The 25,046-nt window shown below is 37.0% G+C and overlaps 1 protein-coding gene across 2 annotated transcripts in view; it reads right to left on the bottom strand.

The window, feature by feature from the left end:
- The window catches only part of CWF19L2 (CWF19 like cell cycle control factor 2), a 93,338-nt gene that overhangs the window by 31,703 nt on the left and 36,589 nt on the right, over nucleotides 1-25,046 (bottom strand). For both annotated transcript variants that reach the window (XM_075050006.1, XM_075050005.1), the window contains 2 exons: nucleotides 24,929-25,018; nucleotides 23-148 (listed from right to left, as the gene is read on the bottom strand). In XM_075050006.1, coding sequence (XP_074906107.1) covers nucleotides 23-148; nucleotides 24,929-25,018 — 216 coding nt within the window. The remainder of the gene's footprint in view (nucleotides 1-22; nucleotides 149-24,928; nucleotides 25,019-25,046) is intronic.

The following is a 25,046-nucleotide window of genomic DNA, read 5'->3' as shown; positions in this document are numbered from 1 at the left end:
TACTCACATTTGTAAAACTTACCATCTGTCGCTTTCTCCGTCCTCCTTTTGGTTCCTGTGGTTCAGCTGGTGTGGTCACAGGCCACGCCCTTCCACTTTGATCTGTTCTGACAAGGACCACTTGTTCATCTTCTTGATGGCTTGAAGCCTGTGCCAGGATTAAAGATGTATTTTAAAACAGATGATACAGACAAAACCAAAAGAAACACCCAACCCACATTGATTAAATGTTTAAAATCCTAAAGATTAAGTAACAGATCCTTTACATTTTGCATGTTCATTATAATTCAAAGCAGACAGTATTACCTTACACAAGGTATTCTTATCCACATTCAAAAAGAACAGAATATTAAAAATATATTCAGCTAGTTAAGTACAGAGTTAAAACCCTTTCCAAAAACAACCAAGTTTGTATTCTTTGTTCTTTTTCATAAAGCTTCATTCCCAGAAGAAATACAATGCTTCTGAAGACAAATAGATAATATTGAATTAATATATACCACCACCATTATAACAGTGTATTCCTGAAAACTGTCTGAAAAGCTGCAGCACATCACCACTTTGGGGCTTTTTTGTGGATTGGGGAGGGGAGGGGATGTGTGTGCAGTGTTTGTTTGGTATATTTTTTTCCTTTCAAAACTTGGCTAACAAACCAGCCAAAACATTAGCTATTGTTTTTCAACACATTTTCAACACATTCAACACATTAGATCAGACTTTTGTTTCCTACACTGCACCTACCACCAGTACAGATCACTTTTATCACAATGTAATACTGAAATTTTTTTAATCTTGATCCTAGGATATGCAGTATAGGAAATACAAACAGCTCAACACAAGTATCTCTATGGTGAAGAAGATATAGATGAGTAGAGGTACATTGATTATTTAGGTCAAATTAAATTATAGACTGAGGCAGAAATGACAACATTTAAATCATCTGTTAGTGTGCCGAAATAATGGAAAGGAAAACAAGCATTTACCTGATATACGCCAAAAATAAGTCATTTGTCTTTGGATGGCAAACACATTCAGTCTCACCTAAACTACACTTCTACTTAATTACTGCTTCTACATACCAAAAGAAATTTGTGAATCATGAGAATGGTGTCTTCTAAATGTAACTAAACCAAGCTCTTGAGGTGCTGGAGATATGAGGTGAGAGGCATACACAGGACAGGGCAACAAGGGAAGCTTTCACACACTTATCCTTGGTCCTCATGGTGGAATAGAACCACCAGTTCATCTGCTGGAAGAGCAACACAGTAGGGCACAAGCAATCCAGATTTCAAATGCATTGAGGACAAGTATTGACACAAATGCTGAACAAACTGACAAGGAGTGTTGTTCTACTGAATTTTCTACTTACAAATTTTAAAAAAACAGCCTAATAAGGGACATGGAAGTCAGCAGCTGCCTTGACTGCAGCAACCACAAGATAGCGGAACTTAAGATTCTAAGGGAAATGAGGAAGGCAAGTTACAGAACAAAGAAAAACCCCTGGATTATAGGAAAATTGAATTCAGCTTATTCAGGAATCTGCTTGACTGGATCTCACGAGAGATGGTCATGAATGACAAAGGTGCCCAAGAGAGCTGTTGATCTTCAAGGACAACCTCCACAGAGGATGAGAAGGGTCCATTTGATCTGCTATTTGGCTAAATGTGGAACCTTCTAAGGAAGCTCAAAAAGAAAAAGGAAGCTTACAGAAGGTGGAACCTGAGCCAAGTTACCTAGCAGGACCACAGATGAATTTTCCAGGCATGCAGGGATAGAATTAGAAAAACCATGGCTGAAGCTAAAACTAGCGAGAGATGCGAAGAATAAAAAGAAGGGATTCTATGAGCATACTGGATATCCTTCTACAAGCAAGGACATCACAGGCCCACTGCTGAAAGAGAGGAAGGACCTAGTGACAAAGGACATGAAAGAGGCTAAGACGCTCAACACCTTGCCAATCTTCACCAGCAAGGTCTACTCTTTGGCTTCTCAGGCCCCAGTGCCTAGCAGTAGAGTATGGAGGACAGAAGTACTACCTGCAGGAAAGAAGGATCAACTTAAGGACTACTTAACCAAACTGGAAATACGCTAGCTTATGGATCTAGACGGGATGCATATATTATGCTGGACAAGAATATCACATCTAAAGAGTAGTGGTGATTGGTGGATGCCCCTGGAAAAAGGTAAATGTATACAGTCACCTTCAAAAAGTTGAAGAAGAAACACCTGGGGAACAACAGGATGACCACCCTCACCTCAGTCCCCCAAAAACTGCAGGACAGGTCCTCGTGGAAGCCCCTTCCAAGCCCAAGAACAACAGCAAAGTGACTGGAAACAGCCAACATGGATTTGCAAATGGCAAATCATGCCTGATAAATCTGCCCTCTGCAGTGAGATGCCTGGTTCAGTGCAAAAGGAAAGTACCAGGGATGTTGTTTACCTTTAAGTTTGCAAGGTTTTCAATGCAGTAACATAGTATTTTTGTTGCCAAACTGGAGGGATGCATAGACTGCAATACGGGTGGGAAATTGTTTGGATTACCAGGCTCAAAGAGTGGCTGTCAATACTCCGAGGTCTAACTGGCACTCTTCATAGTTTAACTAGCACTATGTTACAGAGATCAACCCCTGAGGAATAGCATCTATCAACGCAACTTAACTTCAACACCCTGGACAATGGAACAGAATGGAATTACTCTGGCAAGTTTGCTGAGACACCACATAGGTGCGATGGGGACATGGTTGATAGACTTAAGCATAGGGTTGCCATTCAGAAGGAGCTCTACAACCTGAAAAAATAGGCTGACAGGAACCTCAAACAAATGCAGAGTCTTGCACCTGGGGAAAACTCATGCATTGGCAAAGGTTTAAGACAAACTAGTGGGCAACTCTGTAGAAAAAAAGACTTGGGATGCTTGGTTGGTAGCACATCAAAAAATGAGTTTGTGAGTCAGGTAATCACATCCTGAGCTGCATTTTCCATCTCGTAGATTATACAAAGTAATGAGAATTCTAGAGGCCAAAACACTACCCTGAATCAAGAACATGCAATTTATTACACCAATTTACTACCCATAGAAGAACTGCAAAAAAGTCATTTTCAAAAGATCCCATAAACTAGTAAGATTACAGAGGGAAATAGGCAACTGAAACAAGATTGAAGCATTCATTCTCCCAAAACTGCTCTACCTCTGGACAAAATACAGTAGAAAAACATTCTGAAATAACTCTTATTTTTTTAATGATATAAGTATGTAGCCTTGAAACATGGCTGAGTAAAATAATCAGTTTTGTCAAATACTAAAAAAAATGTAGATAGACAGTTATCATTTTCCCCCCTCTGTAAAACTAAACAGAAATGCATTTCTTGTAAATGTATTTTCAGATTAACATCTTTTGTACTATCAGCTAGAAGTTTTTCAGCAATTTTCTACTCTATATTTTAACATTTAACATTGTTACAGATACAAAACAGTCTTTAAGCAGACTTCCTGCGTTCTTTATATAGAACATAATACAACTGCTTATTTACAATGGAGGTAGAGCTTTGTAAGTCTCCACATTGCCTTTGCTTTCCTTGTAATCAACAGGTGTCAGTAAGAAATTTTTTATTCTTAGCAAAAAACAGTTTGCTTATTACTGCAGTCAACAAGTTCTAATCTGCTCTCTTTAATGAGACTAATAGCACTAAATGCACATCTTACCAACTATTTCACAATTACTATTATCTGACAAAGCATGGAGACCTTTTTATGACCTATGAGCCCAAAAAAAGATTATTATGTATTTTCTTTTTTCTTCAATATGCTTCTTATAACTGGTGTAAGAGTTCAAAACTTCTAAATAGGAGTTACTCAATCTAGAACTAGTGCAATCAGTCAACTGAATCCTTTGTCTGACATACATCTTCTATTTAAACTGAATAAAGACCAATGAGAAACTAAGATAAACGGTGTCATTTTCCTTTCATTACTTCTATCAGCATTCTGAACACAATTATTTTTTTTTTTTTTTTTTTTGCAATACCAGAGTTCACAAAGCACCATGTCCCAGGACCCAAACTAATAGAAGACAGAACCCAGAACTAGTCCTCTGGTTTGTTTTTCTTAAACTTTCATTTCAAACTTGAAAGGCAGATCACTACTGAAAAGGTATCACAAGATCCATGTCACAACTTACATAGGGGATGCCATCCCAAAAAAGCGCATGTCCATTCTACATTATGTTCCCAATATCTACTTCAGTTGAAGGTGGGAAAAGAAAAAAACCACCAACAAAAAACCCTATTAGCTATGACTCTCAGACTATGACCGAGATTATAGTACAAAGAAGAAAAACAGAACAGGTATGAACACATTAAATGCTGGATATCAGAAAGAAAGAAGTTCACAAAGTGGTCTTTACCATTAGACATAGATACAGAAGGTTAATATGAACACTACTGGTAATGTTGATTTTTCTTTATCAGAACCCAAAAGCAAGCTGCCAGTTCCCTGGCTTCAGTTCAATCTGTCAGCCAGTGACAGGTGAATGGATAGTAAAATCACTATCACTTGTATGAGCAGAGAGGAGATCCCTCAATTTCCTTGTATAACAGGAACATTTTGCCAGATAGTGTAAATCCTTATTATATTGGGCACCTTCAGAACTGTAAGGGCAGAAGCAAACACCTGCCTCAAGGAATTACCTACAAGCGAGGTCTTCTTAGTTTGGACAGAAAAGTATAATCCCTGAATTCCCAGTCTACCTTTCAGCACTTAAGATCTTATGGGCACCTAAGTTTTTCCTGGTGGAGTTCTAGAGTCACATTGAGTTATGCTTCCAAGCATGCCCAAAACTGCTCTCATTTTGCCAGAGATGGGTGGCTTAACATCTATTCCATATCCAAACCCAACCGGAATGGCTGGACTAAACACCCTTATCCCTAAATTTTAGCCCTGGTTGGCTTAGTTCACATCCAGTGCCCATTAACACTCTTGAGTTCATTAAAAAGGGCTGCAGCCACAGATTTAATCCAGAAAAATACACTCTTTTGTGAAAATATTCCAGAGGAATATCATTCACTTATTTAACTTCAATGCAGCTCAGGAAGATTACGAATCTAATCTCCCACGACTTCTCTACCCACCAAGCAGAGAGAGGAGGAAGAAGAGGCCTGGAATACCTGTACAGCAGGAGTGAAAAATAGACACAAAGGACTCGTTAAGCCAGACAGAATTTATCAGCACATATGAAAATGAAGCATTATCATACAGCTCGGTGATGAAGGCACTACCATGGATTGCAGTCCTTCAGACAAAATACCCAGGGAGTTGAATGGATATATCCATTTCCCACATGACTTCTTAAATACTTCCTTACACCTCAGCTATTGCAAACTCCATTTCTAGGTACGTAAGAGTTGCAGCTCACGCTATTGTTGCCAGCTGCCTACAAGTAAAGCACAGGAGTGCTAAGTGCTGTTCTGTGTCACTCCCTTTATGCACCCAGCCCTCAGCCTTCCCATATCTTCAAGTGCCCCCACCAACTACCTTCTCATTTAGAATTGAGGTTACTACCTTTTCAGCCGATGGATGTCTGTTCAGATGACGGACATCCTGTCAAGAGCCAGGTCAGCTCAGCTCCCTCCAAAACAGGGACAACAGTACATTCCCACTTCACAGGGGTGTTCTCAGATTTAATAAAGGTGTATGTATGTCTGTATATAAGTATAAATACACACACATATATACATACACATATAAAAAATTTTTACAAAGGCAGAAATTCTTCACCAGGAAAGTAAGTATTTAACTTTCTAAAAGTTTAAGAATAAAAAAAAATTAAAAAGCCTGAGAGCTTCTTGATTACACTACAAAGATGTTTAGGTAAATTGGTTGATTAAATTAGAGCAAATAATGTGGACATTACTGAATCTGGTGATATTAGGACAGCCTCTGTCAAATCTTATAAACAACTTTATTAATCTCAATTTGAAGCTATTTTCCACCAAACGATTGATGTCTGCTTTACATCCACCATCCTCGCCTAATGAAAGCTTGTCCCAGAAACCCCAATAAAGTCTGAATATTCTGTAGATACTGAAGTATGCTGGCTTCAATGGCTTAATTATATTTTTCCAAGAAAAGTCACACGAAGGTGGAAGTTATGGACTAAAAAGCTGTCTAGGTAAGCCAAACTTCTCTCTTCTGTACCATCAAAGACAAATCCCATTCTGCAAAGCAAACCAAGATGTCCAACACTAGTCTGGCTCTGATAACGGTTTTTTCAGACAATAGACATGCAGCAGTACTTATTTCCAGCATCAGCCAGATACATGCCTCAGCTGTTACTTTTTCAGAAGATAAGGTGTTTTCTCTCTGTTGGGAGGGAGAGAAGAGGTTATTCATCACAATAGGAGAAAAAGGCTGTGTGCTTCCACCTCATGCTTGCCACGTGCTAAAGGTCAAACCTGGTTAGAGACAACCGGGGAGGGGGGCTGTTTTCATGTCATCACTATGTTGTCCAGGCAGGTGTGAGACCTAGTTACCGCTACAGCATTAAAAGCACTATTAATTTGAAAACATAACAACAACAAAAAAAATGATCAGCATCAGATGAGCAAAGACAAAGGACAACAGGGTGGAGAAAGAATACAACATGAGCGAAAAGCAGCAGGATGTACTTCACACTTTTAAATGGGATATAAATGGAATAAATGCAAATGGAGTATTCTGGATATAATAGTGAAGAGGTAACTGATGCAAGTTTCTAGGGCGTTGGTCATTTCTGCATGTAAAAAAAAAAACCAAACAGGCAGACATTTGTGAATATTGTAATGCTTAAACAACCTATAACTTAGCAAGGCTCAGTACTGTTACAGACAGTAGAAAATTTTAACAGTTGAAGGAGCTGGGGAAGAGGAAAGCCAAAGAAAAAACAAAGTTTTAAAAACGAGAAGCGGGGGGAGGAATGTTGCATAAGGAGTACTTCACTTGACAACAAGAAACTCACCCATCTGCAACATTTGGTTGAAATAAGCACAAAATCCTGTCTGAAATGGTGGAAAAGACAAATGCACTCACAGACTAAGTAGTTCAGACTTAACACAAGATAATCATGTAGAGAAAAATCATAAAAAGAGCAGTACGAAAAGGTAGAAAGGAAACAGGGAATAATTTTAAAAATTTATACACAGCAGATAGGGAAAGCAAAAATGAAGTTAACACCAACAGAACGTATCACAGGGCATTTGCCACGTTTTCTAGATCTTTAAAGACTTGGATAACTCCACAAGTTTGGAAGCTGAAGATACAACTACAGATGTTGCAGTGAAAACTCAAAAATCCAGAGCGTTGCTAATCAGTCTGAAATGAAACAGACCTTTGTAGAGGAAAAAAAACCAACTTGTCTCAAACCTACCAAACGCACATGGCCAAGTAGGGATAGAGCAGCTCTCTCAAGAGGACTAGGCGAATCCACACACAGAAGGGGCAGCAAATAACAGGAGTTGAACGAGTGGAAAGATGCACCTGACTGAGGACTTCACATAAACAGGACCCTTCAGAAATGGTTACTTGTTAGATTATTCACTGAAAACTGTGAAGGGGCCTGCTGCCCCCATGGAGTCTCAAAAAAGATGCTGATTTTTAGGTGAATTATGTCCCTCCTTCCCCACATCTTTGTGTTGCTCAGACAAGAAAAGGGATGGAAATTTTCCACAAGGAATGGCTGCAACTTTTCCACTCCCAGTCTCTAAATTTTCACCTCATTGCATACATGACTTTTCAAAAAGATAAATCACTAAAAAGAATAGAAAGTACAACAGCAATGCTGCAGCAACTGGACAGAATAGTAAACATCAGATTCTTAAGTCAACTTACAAGCATCCAATTCCTTTCTACAACATCCATCCCAAGATTAAAGTGTCTTCACTAAAGTTTTTAAAATACAGACATTTCAAAAAGGATGCCATTGTTGAGTAGCCTATTATTTTCCCCAGATGAACAGAATTCACGAGGTGTTCTACATGTCAGAAAAACAGATTTTATGTGCCTTTGAAGACAAGCTCCAAAATGTTAGATCCTAACAACAGCTGCACTTTCATCTTCTTGTTTCTGCATGCCAACATACTAATATACAGGCAGTAGAAGCGTATCTCCTGGATCTGAACCATGGAATCTCAGGTGGGGTTGGAAAGGAACTCAATGAAATAGAGCTGCCTCTGTGCCCACTCAAATGTTTCTCCTTTCTCTTAATGCATCTGATAATCAAATTCTTCATTAAGTTTCTATCCTCAGGAGGATCAACTGTTTCACTTCAAGTATTACACTCCCCATAGGCTGCTACCAAGCTTAAAACATCTGACTGAATATCAAGCAAAAATACAATACAGTAATCAAACACCTAAACCCCAACCTTTTTGCAAAAAAGCCTTTTATAGACTGAGAGAAGAAAAATGACCAAATTTGCCCATAAACAATGATTAACTTCTGACTTAGAAGTATGATTTTGGACATGTTTCTGGAATGTTTTAAAGTAAAAGTATCATGTTTGATACAGATATCAATGCTTTATTTCCATGTTTAATGATCATCCACATAAATAGGCATATGTTTCCTTCCCACCTTTTACTGTTTAAAGGTGCTGTAGTTCTGCCTCAAAAGTCACTTTCTCAGCTTCTCGATAAATACTGTCCCATGAGGCCCTTCAAAGTTGTGTATTTATTCTAGCAATAAGCAATTCCCAATTAAACACAGCACTAGAACATTTTGTTATTTTAGCATGATATAAAACTCAGTAGCTGCCACCAAACACTAAGCTGCTGTTAAGCTTCTGTTTTTAGAAGTAGTCCTATCTAGGTATGATCTTTTCTCCAGGTGAATGCTTTGATCTTGGAGATGCAGAATGGTTCACAAACCAAGTAAACTTATGTTTTCTGGAAAAAAACAAGCATTATACTGGAACACATATACAAGATGTATACCAGTATAAGCTGACTTGTGCAAAATTTCAGATGGCCTCACAACCTATTGGGGCATTACACTTCAAGAAACATGCAAACTTAACAGGAGAGAAACTGGAAAAAAGCAAGAAGAATGACCAGAGGACAAGAAAAAGTTCTTTAAAAAAAAAAAAAAAAGAGTTAGAAGAGAAGGAAGACAAAATTAGGGAAAACATGCTGGTAGGTTACAAAAACGCATATTCTGCTTGCCAAAACCTTTTATGATGAATAAGAGGAAAACTAAAAGGTTTAAAGTGCAGAAGAAATGCACATTAGGTATTAGAAAGGTTCTTCTAACATTAAGGAGTGTAGAACAACAGTACAGTTGCCTAAGAAGAATATGGAATCATCATGTTTGGGGTTTTGGTGGTTTATTTTAAAACCAAAACGGGCTAGAAAACTACTAGGAACCATAGATGTGTACAGTGAAACTAGAGAGGAAGAAAGTAAGGCATTAGTAAGTTCTAATGAGAGACTTCAGCAGGCTCTGATTTACACAACATGAAATGATGCAGAGGACAAACGTTTAGATATAAGATATAATACATACTGAATTCTTTGATTCAGAATCCTAGAGCTGGCAGGTTTGTGGGTTTTGTGAGGGTTGGGGGTTTTTTTTTCCTAATTTCAAAAAGTCCAGAGTCCTGACACAAGGCATATGAGACTGACCATAACGTATTTAGATTTAATATTTCAGAGAAAAGGAAAAGGCAAAAAAACTATAGTAATATTTAGCTTTAGAAGACAAGGTACAAAAAAAGTAGTTCAAAGAGAAATTAAAAAGAGCAGAATAATTATGGACAGCATAAAGACTAATGTGAAGTCATGTTAGAGACTAGAAGGAAATGCATACTATGAACCAAGATGAATCCAATGGATCAAATACACCAGGCATGATTATTCAGAAGATTAAAGATGTTATTAGAGGCAAAGACATCCTTCAGAAGTCAAAATCCTGTCTAAATAGAACTGAATTAAAAACACAGCATAAATATAGAAAGTTAATTGTATTAACATAAAAAGGCAAGGCAAAAGTTGATTTTGAGGAGGATCTTACTAACAATAAATACTAAAGCTATTTCTAAACACATCAGAAGCAGAAAGCTTTCTGGTAGAAAAAAAAAGACGCTCAAATGGTTATAGCAGTATCAGATGATGACATTTGAATAATAACTTCATTATTTGCATTCTAAAGATAAGATCTTCCTATTTAACAACTTTTTTCTTTTTAAAAATAGAACAAACTTTAGGGATCATCTTTAAATTGAAATATCAGTAAAAAGAGTTTTCAAGCAAGCTGCCATGAAGAGATTATTTTCACTACAGCTCCCAAAAAGAATTGCAATACATAATGTCCACATTCCTCAGCATGCATTATATCACTTAAACAGGTCTCATTACAAAAATAGCAGAAGGTGGCAATTACAACATAAACTTTTAAAATGCACCAAAGGCTGATTCTGGGAATTAAGGGGTGATGCATCTAACATTTGCAATGGACAAACTCATACAAGCATAATAAAGAACAGAATTCCTCTACACTTGAACAAATGTGGCATACTGGGAAAGATCCTTTGCAGGGAAAAGCCATGACTCACAGAAATATTAGACTTTACTGGAGGATTTAAAGGAGTGTGGATACCAATCTAACTGAAAGAGTGTACTTAAAACTCTCACTTTATCTGTTGATATTTTCTTTATAAATTTATAGACTTGCGTTCCTACAACTATACAACATGGTATACAGTAACACCTATGTGCCAGCCAGCATAGCACAAGAATAGACTAACTACTTTCTTTCCTATTAACAAACTGTGAAATTGTGCAGGCAACCTTACAAATATTCCCAGGAACTGTTACCATCTTTCATAAAAGAGGCAAGAATTATCTTTTTATGCTTTATGTAGAGATTCACTTGAGTCTGGCTTTTTGCTTCTGTTTTAACTTGCTTTTAATATCTTGAAAGTATATTACTTCTTCATGCAGTGGCATGGCATTACATAACTTACTTTAAACCTCTCAAGTTTCTGAATTAATAGCTTAATATGCTTAATATTTAGTAATATTTATTTAATAAGCTATATTATAAACAGAAATGGTGATAGTAATATATTACTTGATAATTAACAGATAAATATTATCTCTATCTATATAAGTACAATGTAGGTTTAAAAATATATTTAAAGTACTTTAAATAGGATACATATTATTAAATGTTAAAGTTGAAACTGGAAAAGAGGCTCAGTCACTATCCCTGAATCTTGTGACGACTGATACACAAACTATATAATTTGCAGTCTGAAACAAACAAAGATAGTGTGTATTTACAGAATCAGAGGGGAATTGTTTGTTAACATTAATTGAGGAACATGAATTTTTACTTCAGGCCAATTAAATATGCAAAGTACACAGTTGTTCTCACCAAATGTACAAACCGCTATACAGCGATTAACACCCAATGAACAAAGCAGGCAAGTCTGGTTTTGAAAGATAAATGCTTTAAATTAAATACATAAATAAATAAAATGCGGTTCTGAGAAAGATTTTTGAACTCTCCAGAGATGATGCCTGTTCCATAATCCAGCAGGAGGAAATGGAAAAACTGTGCCACCAGGTGGACAGCTTAATTTGAGGAACAGGCACTGGAGTAGCTGAACAAAGGGAGTAAGTAGGCCAAGCATCTGAGATAGGATCTACTCAACTGGAACTGGTTTTCAATATTAATAGCTAAAGAGAATAAAATATATTTTAAGAGTCAGTATATTGTGAGATAGGGAGCAACCAGAGCTAGGAAAAACGAACTTTTTTTTTTTTTTTAATTACTCAGCCAACAAAAAGCTGCATGCTGTGCGAGTTGGAGAGCTGTCTGCAAATGTTTACCGAAAGCTACACTAAAATGGTACCAGAACAGTGTAACGAAGCAACCTTTTTCAGCAAGGAACAATCCTCTACAATTAAATGCTTGCTATGGACAAATTAGATGCTGGACTAAGCATACAACCTGTTTCCTTTCTCTTACTGTCTATGGCCAATGAAAATGCTTTGAATATCATCTTTTTCCTCTATTGGAAAAGTCTGTCTTTATATTATAATATCTAGTTAGTGTCTAGAAGACATCTACCACTTCTCAGAGTGCTGGATGTAGCTATTTCTTCCATCCACTGTCTCCTGTTCTCTTCCATTACTCTTTCTTCTCCCCCATCAGTTACCCTTCTGTTAGGTTCTCAGGGTGCATTTACACACCATCACCACAGTTACCAGAAGGATGAGCCAGTCTCATTTAGAGGGAGCAGTCTGCCTCCTTCAGTGCTGGCTATTTATAAGAGCACGTGTCATCATTGCAGTCAGTGTAGTCACTACCTGGAGTCCCCATGTAACATAGGTTTCAAAGCACCTAAGCTACCCTTCAGGCTCTGCCATTTGTTATGAATAATGGAACTGTCAACTTTGAGGTAATACTTATAAAATCAGTAGGCAGACCATTCTCCATAGGAAGACCAAGGTTTGGATCTCACAACAAGATGAAATTAAAATGGTCACAGGTCTGTAACAGCAGGCCACTGTATAAAACTCGTATCTTTGATTTGGGTTTCTCATAGCAGAAAAAAGATCAGATTAAGAGAAATAGCAGCATGAGGAAGGGAAGCAAGAGCAAACTTCTAACTAGGTTAAAAATTTAGTATTTCAAGAAAGACTCAATAAACATAGTAATAAGCATCACTATTATAACTTCAAAAGGTATTAAGCTAATACAGAAATAGGATTTTAAAAAAGTTTTTACAAGATCAGAAAGCTGGTCTGCCATAATCAGGACCTTGTGCTTAACAGTGAGGAGAAGCATTAGAAAATCTAATGCAGGCTGTAACACAGAAATTAACAAGTCTACAGAAGAGTATCTTCATCAGGCAGTGCTAGGTTTACATATAAAGCCTGAGACTGAAAAAAAAAAAAAAAACCCAAACCACCAAACAAAAACTCCAAACCATAGCTCCTTTTTATAAGTGAAAACATTAATTATTAGAAAAGGATTAGATACTTAGATAACTACTGATTGTTTGGTCTCTATCCTTTCTTTCCCCCAGTCAGTGAGTGACACAGGTTAATAACACGTTGTGTTAAAAATTTCGTCTTATTGCTACAAAAATCAGTTGTCCTTTAAATTCAACAATTCATTGTTCTTATATTACAAAAAAAGGTATTTTAGCTAAACTGTTTATTACTCAGAATAAGTAACCTGACCTTCTTATTCATCTCTTCTTTATATTGAATGCCCCCAATCATCCCTGCATTCAAAAATCTTTCTATTTTGATGCAGGATGTTTTTCTGAATACAATGGCGCTGCTGGTTTTTTTACCCAATTGTTTGCTGATCAGTGGTGGATGGGGGGTTCTGTATATGTTGCAAAATGCGTGAGAAATTGCTTTTGGATGGCCTTGCAGATTCTGGGCCATCCCAGACAAGCCCCCACTGAAGAAGATAAGGACTTTAGCCCTTTTAAGTAACTTAGTTTAGAAGCATCCATGTGAATTACTTCAAAATGTAAACATAGATAATAGAAGCACTAACGAGCACTCTTTAGGATAAGATGTATCAAACATGCAGAAGATCACACTGCACAGAATCATCCGAGAAGGGTCAAGTAGCTGACAAGTGAGGAAGACTATAGAAGACCACCAGAGGACTCCTGAAGACCACCAGAGACCTTCAGTGCACCTAGGTAAAGGACATTTGCATATGCTAATAGTTTCCCGGAAAACTAATGAATTTACATAACATTTCTTGGAAATCTAGTGAATGTGTATGTAGAACATGTACTTAACCTGCACAACCAAAAGGCCTGACAGTGTGCACGATAGGTGGAGCAATCCCCCATGCACCCAGCACTGCAGTAAAGAACACCTGCTTTCTAAAACTCCAAAATCGAGTCTTAGAGAGTTTCTTTGAGCAGCTTTTTCGGTATCAATTTGCTCTCAGTACTCATTGTCGTAGAGCATCTCTGAGCTAGGTCGATCAGAATAATATCTTGTGAGTAGAATGGACACACACACAAACCTCAAATCAAATTCAGTAAGAGTTGTGCTGCCAGCCTGTGGAAGTAAGATTGGAACTTGTAATGTGTAACTTACAGCAGCTTGTAACGTGTCCAGTGATGTGCCTAGTACTAGGGAAAACTAAAGCGATCAAGTCGAACTTAACAATAATATTGGATGTCAGAAAGCCACATAACCCTAGATCTGGTATATGAGATACTTTCAGAGACTGTAGTATCAGAAAAGGTAATTTTACAAACTGAAAGCAACAGATTAACCCAACCAAAAAATAGTAATTCAGGCGTATGAGGGAGCTTAATAATGCATTTTTATTATAAAGAGAGGTAGTCCAATCAGAAATATTATTATTAAAAGAGTATATCTAGAAAAGGGTCTTGAAAAAAAAAAGCAGAGGAAGAATGTGGACAATTAGATATTGCAGAACAAAGATTTAACTCCACATCCTTTTAAGCTTCTACTCCTGTATATCATACTCTCAAGCCATTATCACTGCTGTTATTTTGGAAGACATCAGAAGAAAGCCAAAGACTTGAAAAAGCAAGGACCCTGTAACATCTTACCTAGACAGGCAGAACAGAATGGTAACGCTAACACTGACATTGGTAGTGGCACTTCCATTCCAGACACCAGCGGAGAGCCCCACTCTCCACAGCCATCAGTGCAGCACCTGTGAAGAACCTCTGCAAAAATCTCACGCATACAACTTTGCAAACCATGCTGCTAGCTGAATGTCTCTCATTATCCAGATGTGCTGGCCCAAAGCCAAATGTTTTCATTCCTTTTAGAAGTATGGATGCATAGTTTAACTGATCCTCTTAAACAGCCTATAAAATGTTTCTGCTTTATGTTGGTAACAACAGCTAATGAGACCTAACATGTAACTACACTAAAGACCAGCTGGTCCCAACAGTCATCGGTTGATCAAATTCTCCTTTCAAAACCTCTTTTTGAACACAATAATTGTGTTTCATTGCTTAAACATACAAAATATATTGTTAATTTATGGTTCACACTTTTATAAATGGTTTTACATGTAAATTATTTTACAGTCCAAAAAGGTTTAATACCATATATTTACCAAAGCTGTGTGAGGACCAAGTGAAGCATCAGTGAGGTTCTACTGTTCCATTTCAGATTGGAAGTATCTCCTGCACCAGAAAGGCTTTCCAGGAATGTTTTTGCTTTTGTTTTTTCTTGGGACTGGGGGTGTGTCAAATTTGTTAAGAAAACTAGAATTTACTCTGAGGAAACACGGTGAAAGGGTAGATACAGCAGTAAAAACATGTAGAAATTCAACACAGTATCAGGAGAAAAACAGAGCTAGAAAAAATGGCACCGTCAACTACAAGTGCTGCATGGCACTTGGGTACAGCTTTTGCTTCCAGTGTCAAAGCATACTCCAAAGCTTTTGTATTATCAGTTTGAACTCTAAGGGGTTTTATCCGCTCTGCCCTTTTATACCTGTTGTATGTACCAAAACCAGTAAGATATTTTACATCATTTAGTTACTGATACAATTTCTCCAGTACTTTAATTGCAAAAAACAATTTCCTATAGATTTCATTCAGGAAGTTAAGCCATTTTGTCTTATTATATTTTTGTCTCATAAGTAACTGTGTAATCTTCTCTTACTGACATCAACAAGAGTGTTCAGGAAATACACTCACCAGAAACTGCATATACCTATTATTTTTAAAAAGTATGCACTAATGATATTAAAGCTGTTCTGCAAAAGTATGTCCACTTTATTATTCCCTGTTCCAGTTAGAGTTAGTCAACCCTTTGTGTGGCAAATACAAACTTTTGCTGAAGAAAGAACGGCACAGCCATCCTGCAGATGAGATTCAAGTGTGATGGAACAGCAGGAATTAGAAATCATGATGAACTGAAAATATCTGAGAGTAAACAGGCCAAGAACCATCTGTTGCTGTATCTCCCCACCATCTGAAGTTCCAAATGAAATTACAGATTTTTACCGTGCATTTAGCAAGGATCATTAATCCCCAGCATTCTAGTTTTTATACAAGTGTCTCAGCTACATTTTTCTGAGAAGCAGTTTTAAATAATTTTTTTAGTGATTCTTTATACATAGTAAGTCTAAAAGCGTTACCACAATTGTATTTAAGTTTTGCACTAGGAATAGGTAAAGAAAAAAAAAAACCACACATCAGAAGCACTGATTATTTTTCTTCTTTCTTTCACTTCCTATTCCAAAGTATTAATCACTATCTAAATTTTACATGTATACTCATATACACACACAAACAACACACTATTTTACTTTTAGATAACTGGCTCTTTTTCCAAGGAATCACTGTCATTTTTAAGCTATTTTTGAAAAAGCCAATCTTGAAAACACGTGAAAAATAAAGAAACATTCTCATTTTTCCCTATTATCATTATTGGAACCAATAGCACATTATTTCAGGTTTGTTCCACAACTGATTCTCCTCAGCTACTCCTAATGTCATATGGTTTACTTGTCTTGGGATAATAACTGTGCTGCAAAAAAATTCTCTGGGTAAAGATCCAGCATGTTCCATCCCGTCTCTCTTACTGCAAAACTATACATAATGGTATGCAATGGATGGTATTTTATCATAAATAGGATTTGAGGTATGAGCCAAGTTGTATTCAGTTTCCTTTCAGAAAAAAAAAGGTAAGTAATAATTCTTCAAAAAGAAGGAGAAAAAAAAAAGAAAATCATTTATACTGAGCTAGGTTCCCCAGAATTCTCTCTCAGTCTGGACTGTAATGCAGGGATCCAAATTAAACAACAGACCTTCAATCCATCAAAATTTGTGTTCAGATGTAGTTTGTAAAAGGAGGTGTTGGAAACCTAATCATCCTTAATCCTAATCATCCTAATCATCATTATCTATACTTGGGAAGAATAATTAAATAAAAAAATGCAGAAGCATTTGAAGTACATGAAGGTCTTGCTATCAGGAAGGTTTTCACTAAAGACGTGGCCTACTTATGCCACAAAACTAGCTAAATTAAGTTCTTTTTGCACTATAAATCTTCTCCACCCAAGATGCACAAACAATGGACTGGAGAGTGTTACTCTTACAGATGAAACAGGTAGCCTAGAAAGTTATCTCCTTTAAAGCAGCATCATGTCAGTCAGATGCCTATGTAAAGTGAAATATGGTGCCTGCCAAAATTGAGAACTATTGCTCTACAGATATCTTTCATGCCCAAAAGGCTTCACAGAAGCACTACATACCCTTCATCAGAAAAACTTCAGGAGATTTTTTTTCTGAGTTTTTTTGCTCTATCTTGAGGAACAAATATATCTTGTGGAATATATATATCTTTTTATATTTTGTGTGTGTCTGTATATATATTTGTCTCAATCACTGTTTAATTCCTTATGCTTTAAATGTATTTATTAAATTAATTACAGTAGACTGAAGGCTGATGGACATTCATAGAAAATTCAGTTATTCAAATAAAGATTTGCTATGCTGAAATCATTCATGTTTTCCTTACAATTTCTCAACGTATGACAGAAAAGCCTGTATTTCTCTCTATTTTTTCAGAACGTCACCCTCTTCTTTTAAATACTCTACAATAGTATATCCTCTACCATGTTATTTTGCTTAAAGTACCACCTTCTGCTTTCATTCAATTTTGTATTGATTCTGTATTTTAAACACAATTCATCATTATTAAGAACTGTCTCTAGCCATTGCTCAGCAGAGACTACTTTCCGTTTCCTGCATACTGATTAAGTGCTATGGAACAGAGTAACAGGCTTAGGGTTGAGAAGCTTTTTTTCTTATAGGCCCTACTTCATTTGGAATTGAAAACAGTTTTAAAAAACCGCATACATTTATACTTCATTCATCCACCACCATGAACTGAGTCTAGATTTACCTAATTTTGTATCATATCAATTTACTTCCTGACAAAAAAAAAAAAAAAAAAAAAAAAAAGAAAAACACAACAACAACAAAAACCAAAAAACACAATTAAGTCAGTTTGTAGCAACACAAAAGCAAACTGTTTTTCATTTAGCAGATTTTACTCTAATTCTTATGCAGGGACCATACTGAAGGAAGCATGAGAAGAGATGGAAAAAAATTCTGAAAATTTGAAAAGGCAAAGCACACAAATAATGCACACCGTAAATTATTTGGAATCCCCATAAAAAGCACTTTCTACATGCAGATTAAAACATAAAAGCAGCTATACTGGATCAAACCAAAGCCTAACATGCCTTCTCCAGCAGTAGCCAAAAGTTAATGCCTAACGAAGAGTATAAAAAGAAAGGATACCTCCGAGCATTTGTGACTCAGCAATTAAGCGCCAGACATCATTTCTGTACAATCCTCAAGGGATTTATTTTTCATGAACTTGCCCAGTCTCTCCTTGAATCTACTTAAGCTCTCAGCATCCACAACACCCTGGAACAACCATTCTGTGAAGAATCACCTTTTTCCCCTCTTGTTTTTAATCTGCCTTTTCAATTTAGACTAGATGATCGTTGTAGGTCCCTTCCAACTGAAATATTCCATATTCTGCCTCTTGCTCATTTAAATTTTACCTCCCAATTTTTGCACTACCAAAAACCATTGCAAATGATGAGCCTCAAAAGGAGTACTAATGTTCCAGATATATTTCGTTAAGCTAAAGTACAGAATAAAAGCATAAATTACATCAATTATGACTGGTACTGACAATGGCAGAGGTAACATCCTCATAACCAACACACTCAAATCAAGAGTTGTGTAGCACTTTCAGAAATACAAACTGTAATTAAGAGGTAAACCATGAACACATGGAAGTTATTTTTTAAATGCTGAAGTCTCCACAATTTTCTGCTGCTTCCTTAAATTCAGTAAGTACTAATTTTCATCACCTATCCTAACTCAGAAACCCTATGGTACAGTACCCTTCTCTTACACAGTTTCACTAGGGGTCAGACTGCAACTTTGCTTTTCTCAAAACGCCCGTGACAAATTAGACATAAGCATCATTTAATTCTATCACAAATTAAATTAAAATATTTAATTCAGGGTTGGTCCCTTCATACAGCCCACATGCCTCTTTTCCTATTCACTCAGTTTTTTGATTTCCATAGGCTCGAAGGTTGCCTCTTTCTCAAATGTAAAGACAAAACAAGCACAATTGACATTTTAATTCATCCTTTTAAAAAGGGTCTTTGCACATGCACTCATTGCAGTTGTATACATGTGACTCAAGTATTTGAGTACAATAGCCATTAAGGCCCCCAAATTTCACTTAACAGATAGTTTAACCGTAATCCTACTAAGATTTATAGGACTACACACTTAAGGTACCCTGCAGTGAAGAACAGAGGGGCTCTACCCAAGCTGAGACATCCACATAGCATGCAACACCACACAAGTAACTTCCGTCTACAGACTTTCAGGATGCTACATTCAGACAAGTCGATGTCTGCCTCCCTGGAGCTGAACATACAAAACCAGTTGAGACACCTATGCATTTTGCACTTTGTGCTTTTGGTCAGAGAATTTCCATTTACAACACACACAGTCTGTCTACCCCATGAGAGCTATCTACTCCAATGTGCCGTAAGTCAGGCTTGTTCAGCGTCTAGAGTGCTTAAACTGTTGTTCCAATCTAATTTCATGTTTCAAACTAGAAATATTAGGATCAAAATGTTTATTTAATGTTACTAATACAGAAAATAACCTGTGATGCACTTAAGGATATTGACATATTTAGAGGTGCAAAGAGAAATATTAATAAATCTACCTTTTACCTCCAACTATCCTCCTGTCTAGTCTTGTGTTCTGTTTCACAAAGCCTTGGTACCAAGGGACTTTCCCAACTTATGGCAGCCTGATACACAGTGGTGTCCTCTCAGAGCCCTTCTGCTTACTGTAGAGCAGAAAACTTCTATCTTCTTAACTGCATATTCAGGCATTAAGCCTGATAACAGCAATGCTTCTTAGCTCTCCTAGCACAAATTACTAGGAAAATACTTATGACAGCACACCAGTTCAGAAGCCATTAAAAAACACCTATCCTCTATTTGGGTTTCATATATATATATATATATATATATGTGTGTGTGTGTATATATTTGTATTTATTTATAGATATAGATATTTTATCCAAAAAATTAGCTACAGGAAAGAAGTAGGGAAAAGTGAAATTGAGAAATTAAATATTTAAGGAGGAAAAAAAAATGTGGAAAAAATTAAACAACATTAGTGAACCAATATCCCCAAACAATATTACCTAGTATTTTTCATGAAGTACCAAAAAAGCAAGATAACAGCTACTCATATGTCTTCAAGAGGAATATATATATATATATAAACTAACCTGTTCAAAAAAACCACACAGATTTTACTGAAAAATTCATATCTCAATTCAGACAAAAGAATTCCATTTATAAAGCCACTCAAAAGCCACAAACAATTTTAAGAACAACTCAACTAATAAATTTTCATCTTGACTGCACTTTAGACACATGGAAGGCTAGTAGTTAAAAACAAATCAAATATTAGACAGGCAAAATGAGAGCTGGTAGTACATAAAAGAAACACTTCAATACTGCTGAAAAATGGTTTAAGACAAAGTTACTTTTTTTTTTTTCCAATATCAAGAGAATCCAAACATGTTTTAGCCTGTACTGAATTTTATCCTGGGATAACTTCATACACAGAAAACCTATAACTTTATTATTTGTGGGTGTTCACTTCATTTAATAGAAACATCACACTAACTACCAACAACAAAGAAGAAAAAAAAAAGAAAAATAAAAAAAGAAAACAACAACAATCCTCTTCCTCAAGGTAAATTTTTGCTATAAAATTACCCACGTGGGCTTACTCAGGATGCATCTGTAGACTTCTCTTCTCCTTCAGTATCTTTTACAATTTTCTTGCTATTCTAAGTTCAGAAAGATGTATACATTCATGCTTTTTGGCACCTTTCAGTTGGAAATCTCTACTTGCAACATCTAAACGCATCACAAAGAACAGGTCTCAAAATGATGGATGACTTTAGCCAAAACAGAAACTAGTAACAAAATAGTCTTACCAGGATCTGTACACTTGGTGAAATATATCAGCTAATAAACGTAAGGTTTTTAAGCACCAAACATCAGTATTTGAAAATTGTACTTCAAAACCACATTTTGGGGGTTGCTTGGGGTAGAATTCTTGTCTAAATCAAATAAACTATAAAAGCTAGATTTGCCTCTGTTCTCACTTACAAACAAATAAATAAAACCAGGACTTAAGCTACCACTTTACAATCCCTTCAAGTCTGTAGTTTCTTGATCACTTTAAGGCAGAATAAACAAGCACTGCTGTTCAAAAGAATTGATCCTGTCCTCTGTACAAACCTCATCCACCCATGCACACCCCCTTATACTAGCACAAGTCTTCATTCAGTCACATAGTGAACTGAATTGGGAAACTGATCCATGTTCAATTAATCAAGAAGAAAAAAAAAGCCTCCCTAGGGAGATGCATTCAGAATTGCCTTCCCTGCTTCCTGATTTATCTCCCCAGTTCTCCCAACAGAAGTGAAAATAAACCAAAGCCATGTTTCAGGACCTTTCAGCATGACATTGGCCATGCTGCTCCAAGGAACCAGAGACAGACCTGCCCGAAACAAAATGCTTTGAGTTTGTTATCTGTAGCGCAGGCAAAGCTATCAAACTTTGGGACATCCATTCGGAAAACCACTTCTGTGAAAACTGCTTCAGCTATCTTACTTCCAATACATCTGGCTGAACTGACTGAGGCTATCATTTGGGTGGTCAATGTTATTGAAAGACTGATTAATACAGTATCAAATGCACCTTCACAAATCAGCCTCTTTTGTGTTATGACATGGTTTCTGAACATCTGGGCTGTTCAGACACACAGTGTGATATAGCTGGCCCTGGATACACAGGAGCATCCAACACATTCTGCTTGTGTCCCAGTAATACAGTATCAGTATGAAGCTGTAAAGCCAGTAAGACTACCCTGGCAACTATCACAAGGATAGGACTTAGGACAGAGCAAATGTCAGCTTTGCTAGACTGTTCACAGTCAAAAGCCACATAATACAGGCTAGAAGTTGCCATGAAACAGGCGCAGGCAAGGCATATTCATAAAGACAAGACAGCAACCCTCTAAAATGTACAGGAGGACCTTCACCCTCTGGAAAGCAAGCCCTGGCAGTAATTAAAACCTGAATGACTTCAAATAAACTTCAAGGTTTTCACTATGGTCTGGGGAGTCTGCCAAAGAAGTTGAGCAACTTTACAGCAAGTTATAAAGAGGTTGATACTGTTCTGGCATGATGCAGCTCAGGAGCTAACCTTCCCAGAATTACAAACATCAAGCCCATTGTATCTGTAAGGAACTATTTGCATTGCCAAACCACAGAAAGTCCAAAACAGCAGGACTGTCAACAGTGCTGGCTCCCACAAACTAAAGAACATTGCTGCAAGACAGATGGACTCTAACATAAAAATAGGCATTCTGAGATGAACAGACTTAAAAATCAAGCTTCTACATCTGGAATTATGTAAGTAGCTGATCCTGAGCTTCAGAGAGCCAACGCGGAACTCATACAGGTAGATATTTTGCATCCAAGATACTTCAGAGAGGAAAGAGCCCTGTTTTTAAATCCCTTCAATCTTCCAAAGAAGCTTCTATCAATTACAACACTAAGGTGGTCAATGGGGGCTTAGTCAAGCTCCCACAGGAGAGGAAGAAAGAGGGGGCAGACTAGGGGTATTCACGACCTTTTCCAGCATGTTAAAAGGGAATGCAGGGCAAGGAATGGACATGGCCTCTAAGTCCCAAGAACCAGCTTGGGTAAATAAGCACACAAGAGTGCAAAACAATATGGACAGGCACACAAAAGATAAAACAAAAATCATTATTATCTTATAGCATATTCATGAGTAGAAGTGAATAAGTCAATCCCTTTGAGGCTTTAGGACAACAAGATGGCATTTCCAATCTAGCCAAGTCTATAATACACCATTCTTTTTCAGTAAGGTTCCTCCCGGACTACTCATACATTTTTCAGATGCCAGTCCAGAGAGAGATCAGGACCCATGTCAGGCCAGAAGGATGCAGACTATTTCTTCTTTGTCAGTTTATCCTTCTGAATCCTCAAACCCTTGCATTGCTGAGCTTGGTGTTTCTACATGTAGGAAGGAATCTCCCTCTTGCAGAGCAGCCCATCACTTGGTAAAAGCACAAGCCGTGAGATCAACTGCCCTCAGGATCAAGAGAGCTAGAAAGAGAGGCCTCATGCTAAGTATGTTTTCACTCTTTTTTTAAAATTATTTTTCCTTTCTGAAAATTAAAATAGTATTTACATTTGGTACTTTTGCAATGACTACATGCTGTTAGTTCTAAAAATCCATTAATTAGAAATTAAAATAAAAATCAGACTACAGTTAAGACTAAGGCTGACCAAAATTGTTATTCGTGACTCAATTTCTAAGGAAAAAGTCTTTACCAGTGTAGGGTTCAGTTATAGGGAACTTAGTTACTGGGCCTGAAAGTAGCTCATGGTCACAAGAGCGTTCCAGATGCCTTTAGAAGGCCTTGAAAGAATAAACAAGAAGATAGAAAAAGAAAGATCCCAATTAGAAAAACACAGATGCACATTCCACGATAAAGGCAACTTGGCACAAACAACCTCAATTCAGGGGCTTATCTCGACCAATTGGACTGAGACAAGTTTCGCATGCTCTCCTGTGTGTATGCGCGTGTACAAAGCGAGTATAACTAACTGTATCTTATGTTTATACGCGTGGACAGTATCGATGTAACCAATCACAGTTTATGCTTGTGCACGTGGACACCAAATGCTTGCATGTCGCAGCCAATCAAAGCTTCTAAACAACTTAGAGAATTGCATAAGAATGATCAGCTAGGCTCATTAACTAGCGACTTTAATCATCATATTGGTGTTCTATCATCTGGACCCTGCATGGAATAACCCTAAACCCTACATACCAGCATTTCTGAGGACCACCCATAACATGCCCTCTACTTTCCAATTTTAAAATCTGAATGGATTTTTTCCTGTGTAATTACACAACTCCAATCTGCTTCATTCAGGTTTTTCTGTATAGACACAAAAAACATGCCTAAGAATTGCACTGCAACAAAGCAGAGTCTACCTACACAGAGCTTATGTAATCTTAAATTCTTCTGAGTTCAAGGTCTGAGACTTCCTACTTTAATGCTATTGTCATAATGTAGTCACCAAGAGGCCACACATTAACCTCCAGTTGAGTCTGACTTCTAAAGACTGGAGAAATACTAGTCAAGGTATGAGGTCTGAGATGAAGCCTTTTCAAAAAAAAGAAAGAAATATTAGTGGCTTTTCAAACTCAGCTGACTTGCAGCTGAATTTTCACTGTGGAATTGGTGTCAAATTGAACAAGAACATTAGTTTTTGCATAAAAGTCTCCTCTCCATCATGAGGACAGAGCTCGTACATGAAGATACTGACCCTGTTTCCTTGTAGCTATATCAAAGTTGGTATGGAAGAAGATTACTACCCATTTCTTCAACACCACCCTTTAAAAAGAACAACATTTGAAGTGCCAGCTTCTTCAGAGACATCAGTTTTGTGACAGCCAGCACAGTCAACAACACGACACATATCAGTTTTATTTTTAATGGAAGATATATATCATTGCTGAGAAAATATTACCAGTAAAAAAAATCCTATGGAAGTTACTAAAGTACAATGGAGAAAGTTTTGTTTACCATGAAAAAGTACAATTCAATTAGAACAGTAACTTGCCTAAAGTCACACCTTGTAGTTTTCCTAAGTACGTTTCACATTTCCTATAATTCAGCTGCTACCTGTATCATACCATTGTGTTAGCATAAAAAAAAAAAGATTATTTGCCCCTTACCTCTCTGTCAGACTTTGCTGGAATCTGCCCTTGAGTCTCTCTCAATTTGCGAGCGTTCTCAAGTTCTGCTTGAAGTTTTGAAGCTAACTCCTTCAAAGAAAGTGGTAATACTCGGTTA

Source organism: Buteo buteo, chromosome 18 (assembly GCF_964188355.1).
Source record: "Buteo buteo chromosome 18, bButBut1.hap1.1, whole genome shotgun sequence".
NCBI classification, from domain to species: Eukaryota; Metazoa; Chordata; class Aves; order Accipitriformes; family Accipitridae; genus Buteo; species Buteo buteo.
This window is presented reverse-complemented; position numbering and strand designations above follow the sequence as displayed.